Source organism: Octodon degus, unplaced genomic scaffold (genome assembly GCF_000260255.1).
Source record: "Octodon degus isolate 3935 unplaced genomic scaffold, OctDeg1.0 scaffold00056, whole genome shotgun sequence".
Taxonomy (NCBI): domain Eukaryota; kingdom Metazoa; phylum Chordata; class Mammalia; order Rodentia; family Octodontidae; genus Octodon; species Octodon degus.
The window spans coordinates 9501018-9527098 of record NW_004524632.1 but is presented as its reverse complement, the minus strand read 5'-3'; the positions used below and the strand labels follow the sequence as shown (position 1 = coordinate 9527098).

Below are 26081 nucleotides of genomic sequence, written 5' to 3'. Positions count from 1 at the left end.
CGGGGCCTCTGGGCAGAGGAACAGGGTGGGGTCCCCAGCCTTCTCTAGTGGTCACCTTCCAGCAAACTCCAGTTCAGCCTACTCTGTTCCCCTTGTCTGTCTGTCTGTAGGTCCTAGCAGGGACACACAACCCACCATGAAGTTTGTGATGGATACATCGAAATACTGGTTTAAGCCGAGCATCACTCGAGAGCAAGGTAAAGAGAGCCTATGTTAGGTCATGGCCAGAGAGGGCGGAGGTGGCAAGTGGCCCAGGGAAGGGATTGGCCTACCTGCCTCTCCAGGAAACAAACACAGCAAAAATGGCAGATAAAGACACTAGAAAGACCTCCTGGCTTGAAAGGTCGTGCTATGATGCTGCTTCATGGAGACCCCATGTAGGGCCAGGGAGGGAGAGCCCCTGTGAAGTGGGATCTGCGTCTGACCCAAGGATCATTCCAGCAATCGAGCTGCTGAGGAAGGAGGAGCCGGGGGCCTTTGTCATCAGGGACAGTTCCTCCTACCGAGGCTCCTTCGGCCTGGCCCTGAAGGTCCAGGAAGCCCCTGCATCCGCCCAGCACCGATCAGGTACACACCAGTCTTGTCCCTCCTGGGCTCCTGCAGACTGCAGGTGTTGGCGCAGAGGACGTCCCCACGCCAGTCCTGTGGCCACTCCTGGGAGGACGGTCCCCTCCTGGGCAGCCCCCAGCAGCTCTGAGACACCGTGGAAGGCACCTTTCCCTGCAGGTCCTGACCCCTGTTCAGGCCGCTCTCTCCTTGTACCCCCCCCTCTGTGCACACTATGCTCATCGCTCATCTCGGGGCCGCCCGATGTAGTAATGAGGGTGCGCACTCCTTATCACCTATGGGGCAGTTTATCTAGTAAGTAGCTGTGATAACTCAGCCATTACACGATGGCTTTTAGCGTGCAAGAGAGCCCGCCCATTGCACTGACAGCTTATCAGGTGTATGCCATAGCATGTCCTGTGCATTGTAGCATGTGCTTAATCGCTTAGCACACGTGTGTGATATTTTACACACACTCCACACATGTCTACGGGTCTCTCCCTGTCCTGAGCTCTGGGTAAGAAACTAAGGAATCAGGGCTGCACCCGGGCAGCACCCCTCTGGGGAGGTAGATGGAAAGCGATACTCAGCACAAGCACCTGGTGCCCCCCAGACGTCCTAGGACTGCGCTTCTCCTATAACCGACGGTGGCACTGGCCCTCAGAGTGTCTGCATAAGGGAGCAAGCGTGGGTGCATCCCCAGCCTGTGCTCTGCCCCCAGAGGCAGAGATGAGGGAGCGGCCTGGGGTGGGCCATGAGGGAGTCCAAGGAAGAGGATGTGGACGGACGGCAGGGGAGGGGGCAGGGCCAGCTTGTTTCCGAGCTGGTGGAAAACACCAGCGCCAAGGAAGAGGTGGGAGGAGATAGGTGCCATTGGAAGAGCTGGTATTTGGTCTGCAGGGTAATTACAAACAATCCCTGATAACTCACACCAGAAGAAAGTTTTCCTAAGGGGGTAAAGGGACCCAGAAGCCCTTGGGCAAATTCGCTGGTGCCTCGAGTGGCCGCAGGATGTGCACAGGTGGCTCAAGCCCTGTGAAGCACTCGGCAGAGGATGGAGAGCAGGGAGGAGCCAGCCAGAGCGCACGCGACCCTTCCCCTCCCTGCACGCGCGCCGTCTCCTCGGCACCCCTGCATTCGTTCCCTTCTGCGCGCTTGCTTGCGAGATGTCCTCTGCACGCATGCGCAGTCTCCTCGGTACTGCGCTTTCTCTGAGTGTAAGCTTGGTCCCCCTTGCACGCATGCACTATTTCTCCCCAACAGCATGTGCATTTTGTCTTCTGCAGGCGAGGACAGCAGTGACCTCATACGCCACTTCCTTATCGAGTCTTCTGCCAAAGGGGTGCACCTCAAAGGAGCAGATGAGGAGCCCTACTTTGGTGAGCATCCCCCAGCCTCCAGGTCCTTGAGATGGGGCCCTGCACCTTCTGGGGTGCGGGCTGCTGGGAAGGCCCTCCTCACACAAGTGCGTGTTCCCTCGCAGGAAGCCTCTCTGCTTTCGTGTGTCAGCACTCCGTCATGGCCCTGGCACTGCCCTGCGCCCTCACCATCCCGCAGCGAGGTAGGTCTTCTGCCTGGTCAGTCTGTGGATTATTTTAGGATTTCAGTTAGACGCGCCCCTTGGAGTGCACGACTGTAACCTCAGCACTCAGGAGGCTGAGGCAGGAGGGTGGATGTGAGGTTGAGGCCAGCCTGGACTACATAGGGAGACCCTGTCTCAATAAAATAAAAATAAATTTTTAAGAAAGCACCTGGTCTCAAACTCACTGCCGCAACTCCCAGCAGTCCTCCTGCCTCAGCCTCCCAAGTGCAAGGATTACACAGCTGTGCCCAGCTAGCCAGGTCCCACACTTCTTGTGCACTCCCTGTATTCACGCCTCACCCCCACCCCAGGGGCGCAAAGAGTGAGACTGGGCTGGGGTTAGCAAGCTCACCCCGTGCACAGCCCAGAGGGAAGGGTCATTTTAGGATGGCATAAGACAACTAGAAAAGAGGGGTTGCTGGAAGAGGACTCAGGGCCAGAGAGCCCCAGGTAAGACATAGTGAGAGGGTCCCCACCTCCTGCAAAGAGGAGCCTCTTGGGGAGATGGCTCAGCAGTGTAAGAGCCTACCTGGCAAGCGCAAGGTCCTGAGTTTGATCCCCGGTACTAAAAATAAAAAACAAAAGAGGAAACAGGAGTTGGGATGGAGTCAGAAGGAAGTGGGAGGGTCAAGAGTCTGAGAGGTCAAGGTCAAGGCCACATTCCAAGTGGGACCTGGAGGGCAGGGAGGAGCATGGGACCCAAGGCCTGCAGGCCTGACCCTTGGGGACCCCCTGAGTGTCCCTCATTTACATAATCACAGTCCCTTTCCCCCACCTCCCCCCCCACTCCCCACACCTGTCTTCTCACTTTCTGGGGGCAGGTATTGGGAGATGGTTCAGGGGCCCTGAGGGCTCCCCTCACCCTGCCCACCCCTTGGGGGCCTGTTCCTTCCCCTTGGTTCAGAGCTGGGAGCAGCAGACGGGACCACAGAGCTCCCCACAGACAGCCCAGGCTGCCTGAAGAAATCTGCAGGTGAGTATTAAGGGGGTGCCCAGCGCTGCGCCGGCACATGCACACACAGGCCCCGCAGTTTCCTCGTGGCTTGACAGTGTGTGTGCCTCTCGCCCCACCCTACCCCAGGCTTGGGGATCCCCGCCCCTCCTACCTGCCTGCTTGCAGGAAGGCTCCTTAGAGGGCTAGAGCTCAAAAGCCAGGCAGAGGTCAGCACGCCTCCATCCTGTCTTTTGTCCCGTATCACCAAGGGTGGAGGTGAGAGTGGGGACAGCCACAGCCCCTACTGAAGACGTCCATCCACTCAAAGCACTGTCACCCCCGGGCTGTCCTACCCTGGAGGCCAGGAGGGTGCCAAGGGGGCGTCGCCCGCACCCCTCTCCACCCCCCTCAGACCCTGAAGAAGGTGTCCGGCGGTCCCTGGCAGGGCGGGGTCGGTCAGCCCCTCCAGTGCCCCAGCATAACACCTGGGCCCACAGGCTGCCGCACCCTGTACCTGAGCTCCGTGAGCGTGGAGACCCTGAGCGGGGCTCTGGCTGTGCAGAAGGCCCTCTCGGCCACCTTGGAGCAGGACGTCCTCCCCACACCCACTGTGGTCCACTTCGGAGTCACCGAGCAGGGCATCACGCTGACCGATGTCCAGAGGAAGTAAGGGCCGCACATGGGGAGGCAGATAGTGGCCCAGAGGCCACGAGGGTCCCACAGAGGACAGGCCATTTGGGCTTTAGGGACCTGGAGACACTGGCTGCAGAAAGAGCTCACCATGCCCTGCTCTCCCTGCCTCCACCAGGGTCTTCTTCCGGCGCCACTACCCACTCAGCACCCTGCGTTTCTGCGGCCCAGATCCGGAGCAGCGGAAGTAAGTGCAAGCAAGGAGGGAGACCCCGGCAGCTTCAGTACTCTCCACAGCGCCCTGGGTTCTGGGACCTAGATGGCAGGCAGACCCAGGGAAAGAGGAGGGCTGGTGGGGCACCTCAGGCAGGGTTCTGCAGGGTGGAGAGGAGTTCTGTTATTCAGGATATGCACGTTCCTTCCACAGGTGGCAGAAATACTGTAAGCCTTCCCGGTAAGGCCCGTCCCCCCACACCCCTGTCTACACCCCTGTCTACCACGCTAGGAGTAGTCCTTGGGGTGAGGCACCAGACCCTACAGAAGGCGGCACCGCCCTGCCCCAAGAGTGTGACACACTGGGGAGGTTGAGTCAGGGTGTCCAGTGCACACCTGTCCTCCCAGCACTCTGGGAGGCTGAGGCAGGGGGATTCCAAGTTGGAGCCCTGCCTGGGCAATATAGTGAGACCTTGAACCAAAATAAGCAATAAAAAGAGGAGTGGCGAGATAATTCAGGGAGAAGGCCCTGATTTTAATCCCCAGGACTGCAGTATCTGAGGCCAAGGCGCCGATGGAAACACAGGCTCTGTCCTCAGGGAGCGCCCTGTCTGAGGGGAAACCCTCAGGCTCCTGCGAGACACGGGCTCTACTGGGGAATCTTGGCCTCGAGAGTCGGCAGCCTCCTTTTCAGGGTCCACCTCTGTCGTCAGGATTGATTCCCATGCGAAACAGAGGAGACCCAGAGCTTGGACTTGGGGCTCACGGGTCTGGTGGGGAGGTGGCTCCTTCGTGCCTGTGCATGGGAAGCTCGGTCATAGGAAGGTGTCTGTCAGTGCCCGTGGCAGGGGCGGGCCTGGCACCCCAAGTCCCCTGCCCCACCCACACCTGCCCTTTCCCTCTCCAGGATCTTTGGTTTTGTTGCCAAGAACCAGACAGAGCCGCCAGAGAATGTGTGTCACCTCTTCGCGGAGTATGATGCGGTGCAGCCGGCCTCGCAGGTCATAGGCCTGGTGACCGCACTGCTGCGGGAGGCCGAGCGGATGTAGATGTGTTGGGCAGGCCGGGCTGTGCCCTGCCCTGTCCCAGGTGCCTGGACCCCAGCAGGCCGAAGCCTCGAAGCTCCTGCGGGCGGCAGCACCCAGCACCTGTGCCACAGTCGGGCAGGGGCAGTAGTGTGCGGCCTGGGCTCCCGCCCTGAGGCTGGTGAGGCGTGAGCGAGGCCCGGGTGCAGACTGCGTTTGCCTCTGTGTCTGTCCCCATCCTGCCTTCCTGATGTGAACAGTGGCCTTCTGGATCCACCTATGCAGCTGTTGTCACTGTCCCCAAGGAGGAGGGGCGGCGGAGACCCTGGGGATCTAGGACAGCTCTGAGGGGTCTGGCTACAGTTGAAATGCAATTTGGCCCGGCTGTGTCCCCTCCCCAACACCCACACACCCAGGGGTGGACTCTTCCCACCACCCCCTCTAGCCCGGCGGCCCGCGCCGGCCTCACAGCCACCAGGAGGCAGCAGAGAGTCAAGAATGCAAAGAGGCCGCTTGCCTGGGACTTGGAAGAGGTTCGGTTTTTCTGCCCCTTCCCGGCGGGAGAAGGAAGCCTGAGAGGCCGCAGACGTGGGCTCCTGAGAAAGCGGCACAGGGGTCGGCGGGGAGGTGTGCGCCTGTGAGCCTCTTTGGCCGCCGTCGGGCCTGGTAGCTGTGATTTCAGCCCACACGTGAGACGAGAATGCGGGGCTGGAGTCTGCAGAACAGTTCGAGCCCGGGCTATCGGGGCCTCCCGGCACTGGCCCAGAGGTGGGGCTGGCACCATCTGCTGTCCCGTATGTGCCTGTCACTCCCTTCACCAGAATAAAGTGTCTGTCATGGCACAGTGGCTCACCCCAAGGCCCACAGGACTATGTCCCCAGACCCAAGAGAGGACCTACTTTAGGGGTGACCTGTCTCCAAGAAGGCAGTACCTGGATCCTGTGTCAAGCCACTTATACTATGCCGTCCCCAAGCCCTGCCTCTGCCAAGGAAAGGGCTGAGCTTCCAGCCCAGGGGGAGTGTGTGTCACCCAGCAGCAGGAGCAGTGCCTCCGTCGTGTCTCCCTGAGGGGTCAGGACAGGCCGGGGTTGCCAGAGCTGCTCGGCGGCGGCGTATGAAGATTCCCTGAACCCTGGTAACCCGAGCCACTGGCCCCGGCCTGCTACAGAGAAGGTACCCTGGGCCTCTGGTTCTCCCGCTCCTGCCAGCTGGCTGTGCTCCCGCCCCTCACCTGTCCCAGGCCATGCCCCTTCTGGGCCCTGCGGCTGCGGGACATGCACAAGAAGGTCACCGAGTGGTGCTGGGCTGCAGAATCCACGTCGCCACCCGATTCCCTCCCACTGGTCCTGGGGAACCTGCTGCCGCACCCCTCACCCTGCCTCGTCCAGCGGGGGGACAGTGACCTCTCACTCCGTGCCCTCTGACTGGACTCTGTCCCATGGCATCAGCCCCACCCACCCACATCTAGTTCTGCACCTGTGTCCTCCTCTGGGCCTTCACCCTGTGCCACCCACCCAGCTTCGGGCTCAGTGCCAGGGCAGGGGGCGGAGGCTCCAGGTTCCAATCAGCACCTGATGCCCCTGTTCATGCAGTCAGGCTGAGCAGGAAGAGAAACCAGAGGCCAAGAGCAGCACTTCTCAGCGGGAGGGAGCAGGGATCTGAGGCCTGGGCTGGGGGAGAGGGGTGGGATGGGGAGTTGGAAAGGACACGGTGTGTGAACAGGAAGTCGAGGCACAGGAGGGGGATGCTGGCTTCTTGCGGGCTGTGAGGAGCCTGCGTGCTCTGGACCCACATCCCTTCTTACATGGGAGCCTCAGTGTGTATGTGTGCCTGGTTTGAACTCATAAGTCCCCGGCCAGCCTTGCACTCAAGACCCTCCTGCCTCAGCATCCCTGAAGCCACTCTCCTCTCCTTTAAAGCCAGCAATCCAATTGTGTTAGGACTCCACCTTTAGGGCCTAACTTAACCTCAGTTACCTGTAAAACTCCTTGTCTCGTAAACACAGTCACATGGGGGCTCAGTGAAGTTTGGAGACATAGTTCCTAGATCCATAGCCCCCTCTGCATAGGGCCTGCACCAGGGAGATCCCCACCTTGCTACCCTGTCCTGGGGCCTCAGGGAACAGAGCCTCATCTTCTGCCCAACCCTGCCACCCAGTAGGCAGAAGAATGGGGTGACAGCAGGCATGGCTCCCCGCCTGGCACCCAGCCAGCCGGCGGGACCTGTCACATGCTGTACCCACAATGGCTAGGCTTCTATGGTCCCCTCTACACACAGCGCCCAGTCGTCTCTGCTAGAAGCTTCACCATGTTGCTTTCCACACCTGGGCTGTGCTCCTCAAGTCCCTGGGACTTCAGTGGACCGTGGAGTCAAACCTTAGTGAGCTTTCTGCAAGCGACATCATGAATGTCACAGTAGGATTTGCACCCACATGGCATGCGCCCAATCAGGAGGAGGGCTGAGGCCACAGGACCAGTCCCAGCATCCGGGGAATTGGGAATAGGAGTGGGGTTGTCTACTTCCCCTGCCTCTTGCCCCAGTAGGGACTAAGTCCCCTCCCCCACTCAGTCCCTAATCCTGGGCTGCCCAGGACCCTGGAAAAGTCACTCCCTCATCCCCCTTTCTACCTGGAAGTGAGCACATGCGCCCTGCAGTCTCCTGTCCCCCAGAGTGGCCAACCACCGACCTCTTGTCTCCCTAAGACTTCCTGTCTCCAGAGGCTCTTCCTGCCACCAGAGCTGTCCTTAGGAAAGCAGGGGCAGGACAGGAAGAGAGGAGGTGAGTGGCTACGGCCAGGAGCAGGGAAAGGACACGGGCCTGTGGGGAGAGGCCACTGTCCTCATTCATTCACCCATGCATGTGCCAGCTTAGGAGGTGCACGCGCATTAAATGAAAACAGAGAAAATAATAGGTAAGCCTAATCACATGATGCAAGAAACAAGTGTGGAAGGGAGCAACATGGAGGGAGACATTCTACCTGGGAGGGCCAGCGGGGAGCCCTCGAAGGAGCTGACATCGGGGTAGGGGCAAGAGTGATTCGGGGGACCTGCATGTGCAAAGGCCCTGGGGTTGGCATGAGTCATAATCAAAGAGCTGAAGGAAATTTACAGGAAATGCAGGCTCACGGCAAGACCCTTTCCACTGCCTTTCTGTGCCCCTGGAGCTGGCATACAAATCTTGCTCAGCACCTGGGTTTGTGGCCCCTGGTATACCCTGCTGCCTGGGGTTTAAGAATTGCAATCTCGGGGCTGGCGAGATGGCTCAGTGGTCTAAAGCACCTACTTGGAACAAGCTTGGCAAAGCACAGGAACCACGGTTCGATCCCCCAGCACCACATGCCAGCCAGCCCCGCCCCCTGGTGGGCTGAGCTGGCCACACACACGCACACACGCACACACACACACACAATAAATAAATAAATGGAAAAAAAATTAAAAAAAAAAAAAAAGAATTGCAATCTCTAATCTCACACTGGCTTTGACACTGGTGGCTGGGACTGCCCAGAGGGGTCCCCCAAGCCTCAGTGGTCCCTCAGTGGCCCTCCCCAAGGGCCATGGCTCATCCTTCTTCCAGGCCCTAACAAACCCCATCTCTCCGCTGCCAAGTGACCCTTCTGTGAGAGTCCACGACCCCCCAGCCCAGCCTCCTGAGAGATGTTGGGTGACAATGCTGCCCCAGCCTCTGACCTGGCCCCATGCCCAGCTCGGCTCTGCCCTCAAGACGGACAAATCCCAGGCCGCCTAAGGCTGGGTCCTCACTGGGGGCTCAGGCAGAGGAGATGCCCAGGTCCCCTTCCAGGCCACCACCTGCACAGACAGGCACTTCTCCAGCCTGTGGGGCCTTCTCCCTTCTCACAGCCCCAGGACTGTCCCCACTCAGAGGTGACACACACACAAAAATTTTCCCACTAAAAAAAGAAGGCAGATTTTCTTTCTCTCTCTCTGTCTCTCTTTCTTTCTTTCTTTCTTTCTTTCTTTCTTTCTTTCTTTCTTTCTTTCTTTCTAGACAGTGTCTCCCCATGCAGTTTGGGATGGCCTTGTGCTCACTTCTATACCCCCCAGGCTGGTCTTGAACTCGCAGTGATCCTCCTGCCTCAACTTCCTGAGTGCTGAGATTATAGGCATGTACCACCACACCTGGTTACATTTTCAAAAGGTTCCCTTTTTTTTTTTTTTTTTTTTTTTTTTTGGTGGAACCGGGGATTGAACTCAGGGCCTTGCACTTGCCAGGCAAGCACAGCCCGGGGGACCTGCTGCTTGGGGTTTAGGAACTGGAATCTAATCTCACACTGGCTTTGACACTGGTGACTGGGACTGCCCAGAGGTGTTCCTCAGGCCTCGGTGGTCCCCAGAAACGACCCCGGGGGCATTGAGCAGTAGATGCACAGGCTGCATGCTGGCCTGGCCTGTCCCCTCATGCCACCATGTCCAGGCCTGAGTCACTGCACAGTCACATGTCACTTTGAACGAGCAGCCTTGAACCACAGCTGAGAGACAAAGTTGGGAAACAGCTTGGCCACAGGCAGTGGAACTCCTTCTTGTTGGTTTTGCTTGGGGGTGGCTCTATTGTCCAACTGACCTTCGATGAAGCTGGAAATTGTGCCGATTTCCTGAGCGGTTGGCTCTCATTCCGCCCCCCATCAAGAGCCGGAAGGGAGGTGGAGACCCTGAGCCCTGGGTCAGCGCTGCTCCCCAGCTGGCCCCGGCTGGCCTCCCTCTGGCAGCCCTGTCTCCCAGGAATGGTGACACCTGTTTCCAGAGCATCATGTTCCAAGTCACCCCCCTCCCTTGGCGACCATGGTGCACGGGCAGCTGCCGTGGCCTGGGGCTGCCCATCTGGCCTCTGGGGGTGTCTCAGGGCTCTTGGGGTACAGATAGCGACTCAGCTGTGTGGTGTTTGAGCAGCTGCTAGGCTGGCCGGGGAACCATCTGCTCTAGGAGCTGCCAGCCCCTGGGGTGACAGGGGCTCTGACCCAGGCCTGGCCAGGACAAGAGGAAAAGGAAGGCGGAAGAGCAGGCTGCTTCCCTCCACCCTCATCCTGTCAGGGACCACCCTGGCATCCGGGCCTCAACGTCCCCATCAAGAAAATGGCCTGGGTAATACCAATTCCATGCTTCTGCTGCCTGGTGGTGTCTCTGGCCCTGGTGGTCCCCAGGAAGAGGGTTCTGGCCTCCATTAGAGAACTTAGGGTTCACAAAGAAGGCTGAAAGAGGAGACCCGGCCAGCCAGCCATGGAAGCCACTAATCTCTGTCTTCTCCACACCCCACCCCTGGGGACAGAGGCCGCCTCTACTGAAAGCAATTTGTCATGCCTTGAATTAAGTGATTCCAACAAGGGTTTAATTTCAGTTTAATGGCTCTGTTTTTATGTGTAATTAAATACCACTGCATGGTGAAAATATGTTGTTTGCACTTTAGAGCTGTGTACAGCCTAGGAAGCCACTCCTGTCACACGCCTGGCCTCCGCCCCTCCCCTGGCCAGCTGAAGTTGTCCAGATCCTTGTCCAGTCTGGTCCGGCCCAGCCTGGGCTGACCCAGGGAGCGCTGGGGTCCGGGGTGCCTGCTCCCAGAGCACACTGTGGCTCTGATTATCAGTGGTGCAGCCCCCCTCCTGCTCTCTGACCTTAAGCTGCCCCAGCTCTGGGGACCCTCCAGCTTAGAGGGGACAAAGAGGGGACAGGTTACTCTGATAGCGAGGACCTCCTCAGACCCTGGTCAGCCAGAGCAAGCTCTGCTGGCCACGGCTGTGGCCCCATCCCTTGCTCTCCTCCCTGAAGACCCCCATCTTCTCCCGGCTTCTGTCCAACCACTGCCCCACCCACCCAGATCACAGGTCCAGAAAGCCAGAGCCTCTTGCTGGGGATGTTTTGGACCAGCCATCTCACAGACCACCGCATAGCTGTGTGTCCCCCAGAATGGTGGTGAGCAGCCCCTTCTTCCCCCACATTTGCAGAGCAGTTGGTGGCAGAATCTGTCCCCTGGGCAGAGGGCTTGGGACACGGGCTTCTCACAGGTTGGCTGCAGCTGAGCAGCAACAACTCAGTGAGGGGACACCTAATCCAGCAGTGTGTCCACGTCCCTGAGCCCCCATGCCTCCCCCACCCACACCCTGTCGTGGAAGCCCAGGCCCCCAGCGGCAGCAACGCAAGACAAATGGAAACCAAATGTACGCAGACCCACAGCCGGCAGAGGGCGAGCCCCCCGCCCCAGCCCTCTTTGGAGCTCACCCAGCAGGGCAGGGGAGTCCGGCCCAGCCACCTCCTCCCACGCTGCTGGTGGTGCCCACTTCCCAACAGCAACTGGAGGAGCCATTCACCGGCATCTCGCGGCTGAGGGAAGACTAGGTGCAGTTTTTCCCTTTTTGTTTTGTTTCGTTTTTTGTTTTTTTGTTTACACGGGGTCTCACTATGCAGTTCAGGCTGGCACTGAACTCTTTATGTAGCCCAGGCTGGCCTCAAACTCATGCTGATCCTCCTGCCTCAGGCACCTAAGTGCCAGGATTGCAGTCCCGCGCCACCACGCCTGGACCCACATGTCCTCCTTTTGACCGCTCTCGGCTCCCATCACACACTCCCAGACACGCACTCGGGCGGGCTCCCGTGCTGGGGGTGCACAGCACCAGGGCAGGTGCCCAGACTGCGCTCGCACGTGGTGGTGGGCGCCCCTGGTTGCCCCGACCTCTGCTTGCACTTCTGGCATCGCTGTGGCACATTCACACACACACACACACACTGGTGTGCACGCACACACCACACAGGCACACCGTGGGTCACAGAGGCACACGTAGGGCACTCATGTCTAGGTCCAGGCAGATGTGTGTGTGCATATATGTGTACAAGCGTGTGGTGGGGCTGAACTCTGGGCCTGGCACACACCAAGCTCACGTGGGAGGAAACAGCTTCCCTCGAGGGCCTACGGGCACAGCATGAGGGGCTTCGGGACACTTCCAGCACTGCCCTGGGGCCTGGGGCCTAGTTGGCCCCTGCGTTACCACCACCCAAAGCCCCAACCGAGCCAAAGGCATCCCCAGGACCAGACCCCCAATGTACAGGTGGCTCAAGCACTGGGGGTGCTGGGGGCGGTGAAACCAAAGCCTGCCAGCCCCTCTGGAGGCTGTGGAGGAGTGGCACGGGGAGTATCACTGGGGGCACAAAGCCTGGCCAGGCACAGTGGCCTGAAACTCCAACTACTCGGGAGCCTGAGGCAGGGAGATTGCGAAGTCTGGGCAACCCAGTGAGACTCTATCAAAATAAAAAATGACAAGGGCTAGGATGTGGCTTGGTGGCAGAGGAGCCAGGGGGACACAGAGGCGAAGCCCACATGAAAGAGATGACACCTCCAACCCAAAGCCTCAGGGTCACAGAACAGCAGCACCCCCCCTCCCCACCCCTGTCAGGAATCCTGGCAGCCCTGCCGTGAGGTAGGCAGCTGCTCCCCCCACCATCCAAGCTCCACTAAACCAAATCCAGATGCGGAGCCAGCTGCCCGGCATGCTGTACAATGCCCAGCAGAGCCTGGTCCTACCCCCCACAGGGGTTCTGAGCAACCCTGACTCTGTGGACAGCGAGGCGAGGGGCCTAGTGCCTGCAGCCTCTGCCTGCAGCCAAGCTGGGCCCCACGCAGTGCCCACCTCTCTCCACCCCTGTGGCGCCTCTGTAAATAAATCAGACAAACACATGATCTGGACATTTCTGGTTTTGTTCTGTTTTGTTAAAAAAAGAAAGAAAGAAAGAAAGAAAGAAAGAAAGAAAGAAAGAAAGAAAGAAAGACATCACAGGCAGCCAGCAGGTCCCCAGTCACCTGCCATTCAGCCAAGCCTGAAATGCCCAGGGGATGGAAGGGAGGGAGGAGCGGGGAGGGAGGCAGAGCTACAGCAGGGGCCCCCTAAGAAGTTGGGGTTCCTCTGATTGCCACAAGTAGGGTGGGGGATCCCAGTGAAACAGTGCCCCCAGGGCCCACACAAGAGCCAACCTAGACTCCCCACTGGCCCCTCCCCCCCTCCCCGTGCTGCAGGCTTCCTTGGCCTCTCACCCTCCCCGGTGCCAGGCAGTCCAGCCGGAAGGTGGGCGTCTGCTGGGGAAGCCAGGCCCTGTCCACTTGCACCTCCCCCGACTCCCGGCCCGACCAGAGGACCACTCCTCCTCTCACTCAGCCAGACCTTCTTGCGCCCTCCAACGATGCCTCCCAAGCCACCAGCAGAGGGGCCGGCAAGAGCTTCCAGAGCCAAGAACCGGCGCTAGAATGTGATCAATACATGCTTCCAGGTGAAGGGGTGGGGGAACGAATACATGAATGAATCCGAGATCAATGCGGGAAACACCTCAGGGATCCCCTTGCCATGCCTGAACCTCTTGGACTATCTAAGCCCCAAAGGACGCTGGGCACGCTCATGTCCACACACACATGCACGCACGTACACACGCACACCCAAGAGAGACTTCTGGGCTGACTCTCCAGCCCCAGTGCTTGGGGCAGTGGGCACAGAGCCCCTGCCGGGCTGGGCTCACTTGCGGAAGCTGTCGGCCAGCTGGTGGCAGTCCAGCTCCCCCTTGGCCTCCAGGCCCCCTGGGAGCTTCACGCCCGTCTTGCGGTCCACGCACCAGCACTTGCCACGTTGCCCGTCCAGAGCTGGGTGACACTGCCAGGACAAGGGCATGGGGTCAGAAGGGTTGGGGGGAGCCCAGCTGGAGTGGGGTGCTGCCTAATGGGGTGGGAAGTAGGGCCACGAGCAGGATGCAGCTGGACTCAGACACCACAGGTGTTGCAGGGGCACAGGAGTCCTTGGCTCGGGCAAGGCTCACAGTGGGAGAAGACAGAAGACCAGGTGAGGACAGCTGGCATGAGCGCCCAAGTGCATCTTCAGAGCCAGGATTTGAGCAGGAATGAACCTGGCTCAAGAGCCAGCCTCAGTCAGGGCAAAAAGGACCAAACACCACAACTTTCACTGGGATAAGAACCACGTAGATCAGGTAACACGGGAACAAGTGACCCTGGTGTACATTCTGGACTTCGGTGAATAATCAGTATTGGCTCATCAACTGCATCCCATGTACCGCACTGATGTCAATGCCGGTAACAGGGAGAGCCGAGTCGGGCCTTGTGGCGCATGCCTGCAATCGCAGCTTCCCAGTAGGCCGAGCAGGACGATCCCAAGATCAGGGCCAGCTGGAGCAATTCAGAGTCTCCAGAAAGAGAAAATACAGCCAGCCTGAGGGTGTAGCCTAGTGACAGTGCTTAAGGCCCTGAGTTCAATTGCTAATAATTTTTTTTCCAATAATGTGTCCAAGTGTGGTGACGCAGTCCTGTAATCCCAGCACTTGGGAGGCTGAGGCAGAAGGATCATTGCAAGTTTGAGACCAGCCTGGGCTACAAAATGAGCTCAAAGCCAGCCTGAACTTCATGGCGAGACCCTGTCTCAATAATAATAATAATAATAAATAATAATAATAATAATAATAATAATAATAATAAATAATAATAATAATAATAATAAATCTATGCATTCAGTAAGATTGCCCTGGCCAGGAGGCAGGGACTGCCACAAATTCCCTCAGCAAGCTGGGGTCTTCCTGGACCTCCGTGTCCTCATTTCCACCAGATGGGGTCAGATCAGGGTTGGAGACACCCCTCTTCCTAAAGTCTCCTCCCCCCGACCATCCAGCAGAGACCAGCGCGGAGCAGGACTCACCTGCTTGGGGTGGAAGTTGCCATTGCGGTCACAGTTGGGGATGGGGATGACAAAGAGGTCCTCATGAGTGCGGCCCTGTGAGGCAGCCAGCCGCTCCAGGGCCCGGTGCAGCTCGCTCTGACAGGAACCCTGCGGCTGGGGCGGGGAACAGCTGTTCAGTGGGGACAGAGGGGCTAGGCCCAGGGATGAGGACGCCGGCTTGGGCTTGGGGGATATAAAGGGTGTGAAGTCAGGGCATGGGGAGGGGCAGTGGGAACCGCAGGCTGGGCCAGGGGCTGCCAGGCGGGAGGGAGACAGGACTGTGTGACTGACCTATGAGCCCCAGGCCTTAGTTCCCGGATATACCCCCACCAGGACACCGGCACAGCAGCACTGAGCCCGCTGGCTGCGTGTGTGCTCATGTATGCAGGCATAGCAGTGTGTGTCTGCGCGCATGCGTGTACGCCGCCCCCATCCTCACCACGGGCCTCGCGTCCTCTCGGGGCGCCCCGCCGGCCTTCATCTTGCCCCCGCTGATGGCCCGGTCCCGCATCTTAGCCAGGTGCTTCTGCAGGCACCTGCGGTCCTGGGCGGCACAGGGGCTGAAGCTGTTGTTGGGGTGCTCACCCTCGTCCTTGTCTGCGGCAGGCAGAGAAGGGGAGAGGTCAGTGGCTGGGAAGGATGGGGGTTTTGCGCCCCACCCTTGACACCTCCCACTTTAGGGGTCCTGCGGCTTGGCACCAGGCACAGCAGGGAGCCCGGGACAGGAGGACGATGGGAAAGCAGCCTGGCTCCGCCCCACTGCCCCAAGCTCCTCCGGAGAACATTCCTCTTGCAGTCCTCGGCTTGTCCCTCGCCCTACCCAGCCCTCCAATGAGTCACCGGCTGCAGGAGGGTCCCCTGGGCCCTGCAGGGAGGTCTGAGGCCCATGGGTGGGGCGGGCCCCCCTGGATCTTGTCCCCTTTCACTGCCTCTCCCCATCCTTCTTGACATCTGCTTGACCTTCCTGTCCTGCCTCGGGACGGGCTCTCCCCGCAGCCCGGGTGGGATTTAGTGCACACGCTGGAACTGGGAAGCAGATGCACGCGCATGCGTGTGAGTATGGCACGCGGCGTGGCCCCGGGACTCAAAGAGCCACGCACATCCCCCAGCCCTGGACCTCTGACTCCCCTCGCAGACCTCAGCCCCTACAGGCATCTGGCGACAGAGTGGCAGCTGGCCCCCATCCTCTCCAGGGACCTCCACAAGTCCCTGTTCCTCCCTCCACAGCCAGCATGGACACAGGGCTAAGCCGGGGACATCAGAGCCACCTCTGAAATGCGCAGCTTGGCACTCGCTGCAGGCCTGAGCGCAGAGCCCCTGCCAGCAGCATTCCAGATGTTGGCAGCCGGACAGGAGGTTACATCTGTTTTGCGTCAGGACTTTTTTTTTCCTGGGGAGTTAGCAGGTCCCTCCACACATGGCAGGGCTCCCAGAGCTGCCTCTGGGTCAAACGGCATTTTTCTGCTAAGCCAAAGCTGGGGGTTGGTTCCCTCTTGGCTCTTCTCTTTCAGGAGGGGTGGATGAGGCACAGAAATAAAGGGCAGCCAGGTGAGCAGGGTCTAGATCTTCCCAGACTCAGCCCACAGCGAACAGTGGGAATGAGCAATTCCCTGGGGAGGGGAGGTTTTGTCACAGTGCAGTGCTGGGTTAGAACATAGAGGAACAGATACTTCCCACCCTACTGCACCTGGACGAGGCTGGAGGGCACCAGGACATGAGTACGAGCCCAAAGGCCCCGTCCCACCTAGAAAGCCTTCCCCCTGCCTGAGTCTGCTTTCAGTTCACCACCATGAAGGAAACCACCACTGCGCTGTCACTTCCTGTTGATACACAGAGGAGTTCAGGCTGGAGCTCAGAATCACGGAGTTCTCTAAGGAAAGAGGTGAGGTCAGAAGCCTTTCACCCTGGAAGGGCAGGGTCTCAGCACATGCTGTAGACAGGCACCCGGGAGGCTGAGACGGGACAATGCCCAAAGCTCGAGGCCAGCCTGGGCTCCACAGTAAGCTCAAGGCCAGCCCTGACCACACAGTGGGACCGCATCTCCAAAGAAAACAGAAGTGAGCAAGAGATGGGGCAGAGGCTCAACCCCAGCCCCGCTGTCCAGGGGGAGCCCCACCTCACTATAAGGGGAAGCTCACAAAGATGAACCCTCAGGGTCATTCGAGGATATTGAGACATTCGCCATAATGGAGGGAGCCTGCTGAGCGCGAGGGGTCCCTGAGGCCGAGAGCTGCCCAGCACACGCGGACAGCTTGCCTGGCCTCCCTAGCCCTAGAGCCTGCAGCCCACCCATCCCTAGCTGATGTCTGAATTTAGCAGATTGGAAAGCGGCTCCTTGTCCTCACCTGAAGGCACAGGGAACCAAGTCCTTGCCTGCCCACCTCCATAGACAGCTGGGACTCAGGAATTATAAACAGGTGTGCAGATGTCTGGCCACTGGCACATGCACACCCCACCCTCTGACCCCTGATGGCCCACTCGGACTCGACCCTGACCCAAGGCGCAGCATACTGGCCCACCAGGCTCTCGACACTTATGCTGACTTTCCATGTAATCTGTGACTTCCCCTCAACAACCTGGCTCATTGGCAGGACCCACCCGGGGCAGTGGGTTCAGGGTAAAGGTTGGAGTCCTCGGTCTCTTGAAAACATGACACTCCCAGGTGGTTCCCCGGGCCATGCCCCCTGCCAACATCCCAGTGCCTCATCCCCTCTGAGCAGGACCTCGAGTGAGACACCTGGGGAGGTCTGAGCCCAGGAAGCTGCAGTGGGAGGCAGGGCTTCCAGGGTGGCCCAGCTGGGAGCCAGGCCAACTGTCATCTGCCCAGGGGACCAGGCTCTGTGCTCGACCAGGCATAAAGGCAGCAAGGAACCCAGAGTGGGAGAGGCTGCGTGGCGCAGGCATCAGGCCACAGCGTACAGCGTTCCTGCTGCCTGCCTCCCCCCTCAGACTTCTCCTTCCTTCTAGCTTAGATTCCCATGGTCACACAGACTGGGAGCGGGGTGGCCTGCCATTCCCCAGAGGGTCACCCACTCCCCCTGCCAGGAAGGCCTTTCCTTGCCTCCTTCCAGGTCCTCTCCCACGGGGTACAAGGCCCTGTCTCAGGAGTCTGCTCCAGGGGTGTCCCCTCCTATTGCTGCTAAGGCAGGTGGCCCCATCCATCCCTTGAGGGCAGCAGCAAGGTACCAGGACCAGGCAACCCTCTGCACTGCCCGGCCCAGGGCCTCGTGCACGCTGACCACGACTCCAGCCCTGCACTGCACCCCCAGCTCCTTTGTCTGTAAACGGAAGGACTTGGACAGCCCAGGCTCTGCCCACACTGAAGAAACAATGCTGAGTGCACGCCCCTCCTCCCCTCCCCCAAGGCACAGGCTTTCTGGGAAGGGCCTGTTCCCAGGACCCGACTGGATTCCCAGCACTGAAGTCGGGAGGATAATATTTGCTGCATTGACTAAAAATTAACCCAGCCTGCCTGTTCCCTCATGCTGTCCCAGAGAGACCCCGAACCCAGTTTGGGAACTCCCTGTCCCCAGCCTGTGTTCCCACCGAGTTGAGGGTCAGTGCCACGCTGCCAATCATGCGCCTCTGACGCACGGGTCCACCCCCAGCTGGAGCAGCCAACAGTGGAGATGAGAGGGGGTGCCCACCCCAGGGCAAACGGTCAAAGAGGGCACGTGCCAGGTGACCACTCCGCCCTGGCCACCCACTCAGGGTCAGCCCTGGAGGGACAGGCAGAAGAATAGCTTGAACTCTACCAAGCTATACCAGGACAGCGGATCGAGCCCAGGGACAGGGAGGAAAGGAGGCCTGCCGAAAGTGGAAGGTTGAAGAGGACAGTGAGAGGCGCACAGGGTGGGCCCAGTAATCCCACCACTCTTCAAGACTGAAGCAGGAGGATCACAAGTTCAAGCCCAGCCTGAATGTAGAGGCTTAGTAAAACCCTACCTCAAAATAAAAAATTAAGAAAGAAAAAGGGCTGGAGATGTAGTTCAGTGTGAAAGCCCTGGGTCCAATCTGCAGTGCTACAGAGATAGACAAGCAGACAAGGGTCAGTAAGGATGGGACCTGAGCCCTACTTCTGTTATCCCACCAGACATGCTGCAGGGCCACTGCACAATTCTAGGGGCGCCTTTCCCATGATGCAGTGTAGCCGGCCCATGCATGAGGAAGCCTCTAGCGCCTATCAAGGAAGAAGGCATGGGCAGAGCTTCATGGGAAGTCCTCCTGGCTTCCCCTTTCCAGATGCCTGCACCACGGCCCAGGTGAAAGAGGATAGGGGAGGGGACACGGAGGGGCTCTGTCACCCGTGGGGCATCAAATGCCCACCATTCCAAGATCCCTTTTGTAGCCAGTCTGTACTGTATCCACAGGGCAGGGTCTCAGAGCTCCTGGGGGATACTGGGCTCCTGCCTGAGCAGAGAAGACATGGCAGAGTTTTTCTGCTTCTGTTGAGGTTGGTGGCAAAAAAGACTAGCAGCCACCCTGTCTGCTGCCTAACCCTTGCTTGGGGGAGGTGGCCCCACTGTCCCCCTGGAGCTCAGGGGCTCGCTTCTCAAGGCTCATCTCCCTGCCACTGGCGTCTGTGCCCCAGGATCTGTGTCTCGCTCCCCTTAGGCCCTCTTCCGGTGCCAGGCTGGCATCTCTCCTAGAAAGCTTTCTGCTGAGCCATCCCTGCTGCCCAGGGGCAGGAAGGGCAGAGGCCGGGGGCCCAGACCCCTGGGGTCCACTCCTTCCTGTTTTCCAGCATCCTGCTCTCCCCAGCTAACAGGCTGCAGAAGATTGAGGAAGTGCAGCCTTCTGTCCCAGCCGGGACAGGAAGCTCCGCTGAGTCGGGCACTGGGACAGCAACAATGGAAGCTTCGGGCAGCAGGGAAGGAGAGAGACCCAGAGAGCACAGCAGGCAGGGAACAAGAAGGAGAACGGAGCCAGAGACACAGAAAGGCAAAGCCGGGAAAGACAGAAACTGAGGGTGAAGAAGTGGGAGGGGCTCAGGTAGAGACAGTAAGCAAAGGAGAAGGTGTGGGAGAGTCAGGGTGGGATCCAAAGCTGAGCAGCTCGCAGGAAACCGCAGGACAAAGGGGACAGAGACATGTGCTGCGGGAGAGTGAAGTGCACGGAGGGAAGGTGCAGGCCTTCTCCTGTCCCTGTCGCCTCTCCACACCCCTGTGGTTTCTGCAGCACGGGGTGGGTGATGGGACATCTGTCCTGCACCTGAAAGGAGGAGGAAGCGGCCATGCGCACAGAGGGGCAACCTGACCCCTCACCCAGCGCACCTCCAATCTGTGAGTCCCAGCCCTATCCATGGAGGACGGGTGAATCCAGAGCCTGGCTCCTCAGACTCCTGCGTTTCACCTCCAGCCAGAATGGGGGGCAGGAACAGAAAGCACCCAACCCCCCGCCCTCCAGATTTCCGGCCCCGGATGCGGACTCAGCTGTTCGAGGCTCGGCCTTAGCACCAGCAGCCCGACCACCCAGCCCATCGCACTTTCCAAGCGGTGCCTGCAAGGGAGGTCGGAGATGGCCGGGACGAAGTTCCCCTGCCGGTGGCAACTAGCAGCCGCGGATTCCACGGCTGAGCCGTCCACGCCAGGCGGACATCGCCACGTCCCTGCTCTTCCCCAGCTCACAGGGAGTTTCAGGGCCCCGCCAGCCGGGCGAAAGGGCGGGGGTCGCCCCCGGGGAGGGCCGGGCACCTTACCGGAGGGCTGCAGGCTGTCCTGAATGGCCTCAATCTCCGCGGGCTCCATGCACACGCCCTGCCCGTGCATCAGCGTGCGCAGGGGCCTCTCCACCCCGCGCGGCGGGTAGCAGCGCAGGCCCGAGCCGCAGCGCGGGGTGTACACCCCGCAGGGCATCCCCAAGCCCAGGGCACAAGTGGCGCAACAGCCGCAGCCCGGCTCGCGCACTAGCTCCTCGCAGCCCACGGGGGGGCGGCAGCGCGCCAGCTTCTCCTCAGTGCAGGGCGGGCAGTGGATGGCCTCGTCGCCCAGGCTCGGCGCGGGCCCTGCGGCCAGCAGCAAGGCGGCCACGAGGCCGAGGGACAGCATGGCCGGGCGAGGCGGGTGCGGACTAGGCGGGAGCGGAGGATTCGAGCGGGGGTCGCCCAGCGGGAACGCGGCGCGGTCAGCGAGCGCGCCTGAGTCCAGCAAGCCTGGCGGCCAGGGTGCAGCGCCGCATCCTCGCGCGGCCCAGCAGGCGGCGGGGCAGGGGGCTGCGCGGCTCCCAGCCCGCGCCCCGGACTTTATAGCCGGCCTGGCCACACCCCCAGCGCCGGCCCGAGGTGGGGGAGCAGGAGCAGGAGCTGGCGGGCAGGCGGGCGGGCGCGCGGGGCGGGCGAGACGCCGTCAGGGGGAGGGGGTGCTGTCCCGAGGCGCCCCAGACCGGGAGCTGGGCAAAGGAGCGAGGGCCCCCCCGACCCCGCAGGTGACCCATAAGCCCCCACCAGAGCCCGGCGCCCTCCGTGGAGCCCGACCTGCGGATTCGGTCTCCCCGGCCGGTCCTTCCCTTCTGCCTCTCCCCGGCGAGGTGGGCGAGGGCTGCAGGCACCCATCGAGAAGTCCCCCCTCAAGAGGCCATGAGGCGGGAGCCCCATTACCCCCAGCCTCCGCCCCTTAACCTCTCCGGAGTCCTCTGTGCCCTGGGTCACCCTGCCCTCCCCCCAAGATTTAGTGAACTGGGCTTCGGGGAAGTAGGGCGCCCAGCCCCATCCTCCTCCCTGGGTCTTTGCATCCGCTGCCCGGGCCGCTCCCAGAGGCGCCGAGCCCGGAGCATGGCCATACACCCGTGCGCGCTGCCCGGGGAGCAACTCCAGGGGCCCCACCGCTGGCAGCTAAAGCACGTTCGCGTATCCTCGCGGCCACTTCCCCTAAGATGGCAGTCGAGGCCTTGGAGGAAAAGGTGGCTTTTCCCACTGTCCCAGGACCTCTCGCCGGGAGCGAGCTGCCCGGTGAGAGCCTGACTGTGGCCGTCCGCCGCCCTTGCTGCAGACCTGAGTGCCCCGGGAGGGGGCCTGGAGGACATCTGGAGCAGAGCCCCAACTCCTAGCTTCCGTCGCGGGAACCATGATTCTCGCCCCCCACTCCCAAGGGTTCTGCTAGTCTGCGGGCGGCGTCAGGGTGACCGCCACAGAGGGCTCCAGAAGGCTTCCGAGCAGTCAGACCGAGCGCGCGCAGCTCACAAACCCGCTTCCTGCGTCCCCATGCCCCGCAGGGGATGGTGGCCTCCCACTTGGTGCAAGTGCATCCTGCAGGGGTGAGGGAGGAAGAAAGGGGCCCGTCGGACCCAGGACAGACCAAAAAGTTGCGAGCATACGCCACCTACTGGCCACTGTGAAGACTGCGGAAGGGCGGGAAATGAGAGCCACGGCTCCGGGTTCACAGAGGAAAGAGGGTATAAATAAAACCCATCCTGGTAGTGCGCAGGTGCCCTAGGAGGAGTTTACAACGGGACCCTGTGGGTCCCAGAGACACAGGGCACGAGACACTCCTTCACTGGGGTGACCCTTGGGCCACAGCTTCCACGGTAGAGCGAGAGTACAGGGGTCACCTTTGTCCAGCTGGGCTGGATTCACACTCCAGCTCTGCCATTGGACTCACTAGGGACCCCGAAACGCGTTACTTAAGATCTCTGGCTTCCTACCTGGTCTGCAAAGCAGGACCTGGTCTGCAGAGAGACAAAGGGCTGGGCAGAGGTCACTTGTAGCAGACACCCAGGGTTTTCTCCTGCTTCTTCCTCCCATGCTGGAAAACAGCTTCCCGCCGGCTGGAGGTCCGCGGCAAGGCTTGGTCTCTCCATGCCCTCCCCCAGGGCTAGGTGTTGGGTCAGCCTCTGCCTGCAGCGGGAGAGGCCAGGTTCCAACACACAGAGCGGCTCAGGTCTCGCTGGCACACATTGGGACACTTCAAACCTCTGCCCGGCAGAGATAGAACCCACGAGAGCCAAGCCCTGAGAGACAGAGCGCTGCCCTCGGGATGCCTGGACCTGCTGGGCTGCCTCAGTCTGGCTGCAAGGCCTGCTTGTCTAACCCCACACCACAATGCCTTCCGGAGTAGCTGTCAGGGCCTTCCTTACCATGGGGACATTGGTATGGGTCAGGTGCAGTCCCCTCCTGACTGTCCTCGATGGTCTGCTGTGTCCACACCAAGTAGGGGGCACAGGTCCACAGGGCTGATCAGCACAGCTGCCCTCTGGGCCCCCACAGGGGCAGAGACGCCATCTGCGAAGCCATAGCAACCCCACATGCACCGGGAGGCCTGGTCCTTGCCCAGGATAGGAGGAGCTGGTGTGGTGGGGACAGTGCTTTGCCATGGGGCCGTGCAGGCCAGGTTCCTATGCCCACCAGCTGGCTCATGACCTCAGCCTCAGTTTTGCCACCTGCACAGTGGGAAGAAGTCAGAGAGCTAGGACACCCTCCAGCCCTAGCAGTGTCATAGCCTGAGAGCTCTGGCTTTCTTTTGTGTGGTTCCAGATGTCACCCATGGCCTCTCTTTCTCATTGGCTGCCACCTGTGTGGGACACTAGGAGAGTGAATGGGGCCGCAGCCTGGGACACTCTGTCACTACCCAGAGAGCACACAGCCAGAAACAGATGCCGCGAGACATGTACTAAGTATACGAACTGCCCATGGCACCACCCGGCCTCTGCGGCCAGGACCATTGCCAAGGAGCTGTGGGCTGGGGCCCCGGCAGGGAAGGTACATCCTGGGGACCCAGGGCACCTGCAGGAGAAAAGATGGCAGAGAGCCTGGGACAGGAGAGCTGCCATCTGTCATGGGGCACAGGCTGGCTGCTCCCGGTGGCCTTGGCCTAGCAGATGAGGAGACCCCTATCCCTTCCCTGCACTCTCTGAGGCTCTGCTTCCTGCTCTGTCAGCTCTGGGAATAAGGCACCGTTCACCCCCAAAGGACCCCTGGGAGACACTGCCAACAGACTGCTGAACCCAGAGAGCCTCCAGAGGCCTTGAGGCTCACAGAGACCCCGCAGAGGGGTCACCGGGGAGAGGGCCTGGGCTCCAGAGAGGCCCCTGTCACCCATGCACACGGGGCCCTCCCTCCACCAGCCCCTGCTCACCTCATTCCCCCTCTGTGGCCATCACTCCTGAGCAGAGCCCCCACCCCAGCCTCTACACTTCACCTTCCCACTCCTGCCCCATCCGGCTTCACCTCTCTCCTCCCTGGCCAGAGGGGACACCCAAGCCTGGTGGTGTCCAGGCACCCTAATACCACTGGGAAAGTAGGGAGGGACAGAGAAGGTGACAATCGTTGCAGAAGAGCAGAGAAAGCCACCATCTACCTGCACTCACTGACCTGCAGAGCTCCGAGCTCACAGGACTGCCACGAGAAGCGGGACAGGGGTGTTGAGTGCTTGTTTTTGCTCACACATCTGTAATCCCAGCACTCAGGGGCTGAGACAGGAGGATCTCCAGTTCAAGGCCAGCCTGAGCTACATAGAGAGTCCAAGACCAGTCTGGACTACAAAAACAAAAAAACTTTGCTTTCAGTTATGCTTTAATAAAGACACATAGAAAAGCTGGAATGGTACCTCTACTTATCCACTAGACAGGTAAAATTTTAAAGCCTAACAACACCAGGGTGTGAAGTAAGAGGGCTTTCATACAGTGCTAGGAGGAAAACAAGTTTGTATGACCACTTGGGAGCAAACAGTTCCACCGCTGAATATACAAGCAGTAAGACACATTCCAAAATAGATGTTTAAGAAGGTTCCTAAAAGCACTCTTCAGAAGAATATATGCAGTGTATTATTTGTTGAAACTGTACTTTCGATTTGATTTGAAACTGTCTCATTGCTATATGTTTATCAATAAAACTTTGAAAAGAAAAAAAAGCACTCTTCAGAAAAACCAGTGATAGAATCTATAATAAAATAGTTCACATAATATAAATTACATTTCATGTCTCTTTGAGACAGGGTCTCGCTATGCAGCTCAGGCTGGCCTTGAGCTTTGTAGCGCAGGCTGGTCTCAAACTCACAATGATCCTCCTGTCTCAGCCTCCGGAATGCTGGGATTACAGGTGTACACCACCACACCCAGATGATAAATCATATGTTGATCAAAGGACTACTACTGAACAACTCTATATAAAATTCAAAACTATGCAAAATTAGCCCAACAATTTAAAAATCAGGATAGAGACGCTGGTGTAGGTGCAGGCCTGTAAGCCCAGCTGCTAAGGAGCAGAGGCAGAAGGATTGAAAGTTTGAAGCCATCCTAGGCAGTTTAGAGACACTGTCTCAAATTTTTAAAAAGCGGGGAGGGGTTGAGGATGCAGTTCGGAGGCCCTAAGTTCAGTCCTCAGTACTGAAAAGGAAATCAAGATAAAGGCCACCTTGGGGAGAAGGGTGAGAGACACGGTGGAGTCCCAGTAGCGCCTATGTACGACCTCAGTGGCACTCGCTCTGTTAGTATTCCTGGAGCTAAGATTTTCTCATTTCTGCATGTCATGAGTGTTATATTTCAATTTTTTGAAGAAAAAACTCCTAGCTTTTTTTTTTGCTTTTTTTTTTTAACAGTGCTGACTTTGAAGGCAGCCTACCTGGGCTGGATTCCCGCTAATGGGTTCCAGATGTTAGCCTTGCCTCGCAGCGCCCTGTCTCGCACGTGAATAGCCTGCGGAGTGGCACGGGGATTGAGCAGTGAATCTGTGTAAAACGCTTCAGAGGATGCCCGCCACCTGGTACTGCCCAGGAGGGGACGTGCTAGCCGTGGGCAGCCAAGGAAGCAAGACGAGGAGGCCAGGGCCAAAGCGCTGGTGCCTTCACCTGGATTTGCAACTAAAAAGCTCTGCCACTCTGCCAAGGTGCCATCCTCCCTCCTGAGGATGCCCTCTGTTGTGACCAGGATAAAGTGTACGAACAAGGCCTTGAACACCAAGGTGACCTGGGAAAATCCCAGTGCACATCAACCTTTAGGATCATGGGTCACCAGGGTATCATTTCATTTATTTGTTTGTTTGTTTGTTTGTTTATTGAGACAGGGTCTCACTATGCAGCTCAGGCTGGCCTTGAGCTCACCTGTAGCCCAGGTTGGTCTCACACTCTCTTTTTTCTAACCTTTTTTTAAAAATTTTATTTATTTGTGTGTGTGTGGGGGGGCAGCTCAGTCCACCAGGGGGCGGGGCTGGCTGGCATGTGGTGCTGGGGATTGAACCGCGGTCCCTGTGCTTTGCTGAGCTTGTTCTAAGCAGGTGCTTTAGACCACTGAGCCATCTCCCCAGCCCCTGGTCTCACACTCTCAGTGCTTCTCCGGCCCTAGCCTCCCAAGTGCTAGGATGGCTGGCGTGTGCCTACATGCCCAGCCATGGCATCATTTTATATGTGGGGCTCCAGGTGGCAAAAGATTGGCCAAGGATAGGGCCCCAGCAACTGTGGCTTGGACGCATCTGGAAGGCAACAGGGCACGTGTCTCACTCACACCAGCGTCCCA

General features: G+C 59.3%; 2 protein-coding genes across 6 annotated transcripts in view; one reads left to right on the top strand and one right to left on the bottom strand.

Annotated features, from left to right (window-relative positions):
• Tns4 (tensin 4) overlaps positions 1-22945 on the top strand; it is a 32834-nt gene extending 9889 nt beyond the window's left edge. For 2 of the 5 annotated variants that reach the window (XM_023718190.1, XM_004633730.2), the window contains 9 exons: positions 111-197; positions 442-567; positions 1833-1925; positions 2030-2107; positions 3033-3101; positions 3560-3728; positions 3871-3939; positions 4120-4146; positions 4813-5943. In XM_023718190.1, the coding sequence (XP_023573958.1) occupies positions 111-197; positions 442-567; positions 1833-1925; positions 2030-2107; positions 3033-3101; positions 3560-3728; positions 3871-3939; positions 4120-4146; positions 4813-4954 (860 nt within the window). In that variant the 3' untranslated portion in view covers positions 4955-5943. Of the gene's footprint in view, positions 1-110; positions 198-441; positions 568-1832; positions 1926-2012; positions 2108-3032; positions 3102-3559; positions 3729-3870; positions 3940-4119; positions 4147-4812; positions 5945-22935 lie in introns of those variants that run through there. The other 3 variants (XR_002821589.1, XM_023718189.1, XM_023718191.1) reach the window with 3 other exon arrangements.
• Positions 13074-20714, bottom strand: Igfbp4 (insulin like growth factor binding protein 4). The gene is made up of 4 exons (XM_004633729.2): positions 20338-20714; positions 15079-15236; positions 14619-14753; positions 13074-13568 (listed from the first exon to the last, which is right to left on the bottom strand). Exons 1-4 carry the CDS (start codon positions 20684-20686, stop codon positions 13434-13436), a joined length of 777 nt encoding a protein of 258 aa, XP_004633786.1. The 5' UTR covers positions 20687-20714; the 3' UTR covers positions 13074-13433.
• Positions 22946-26081: the final 3136 nt, after the last annotated feature.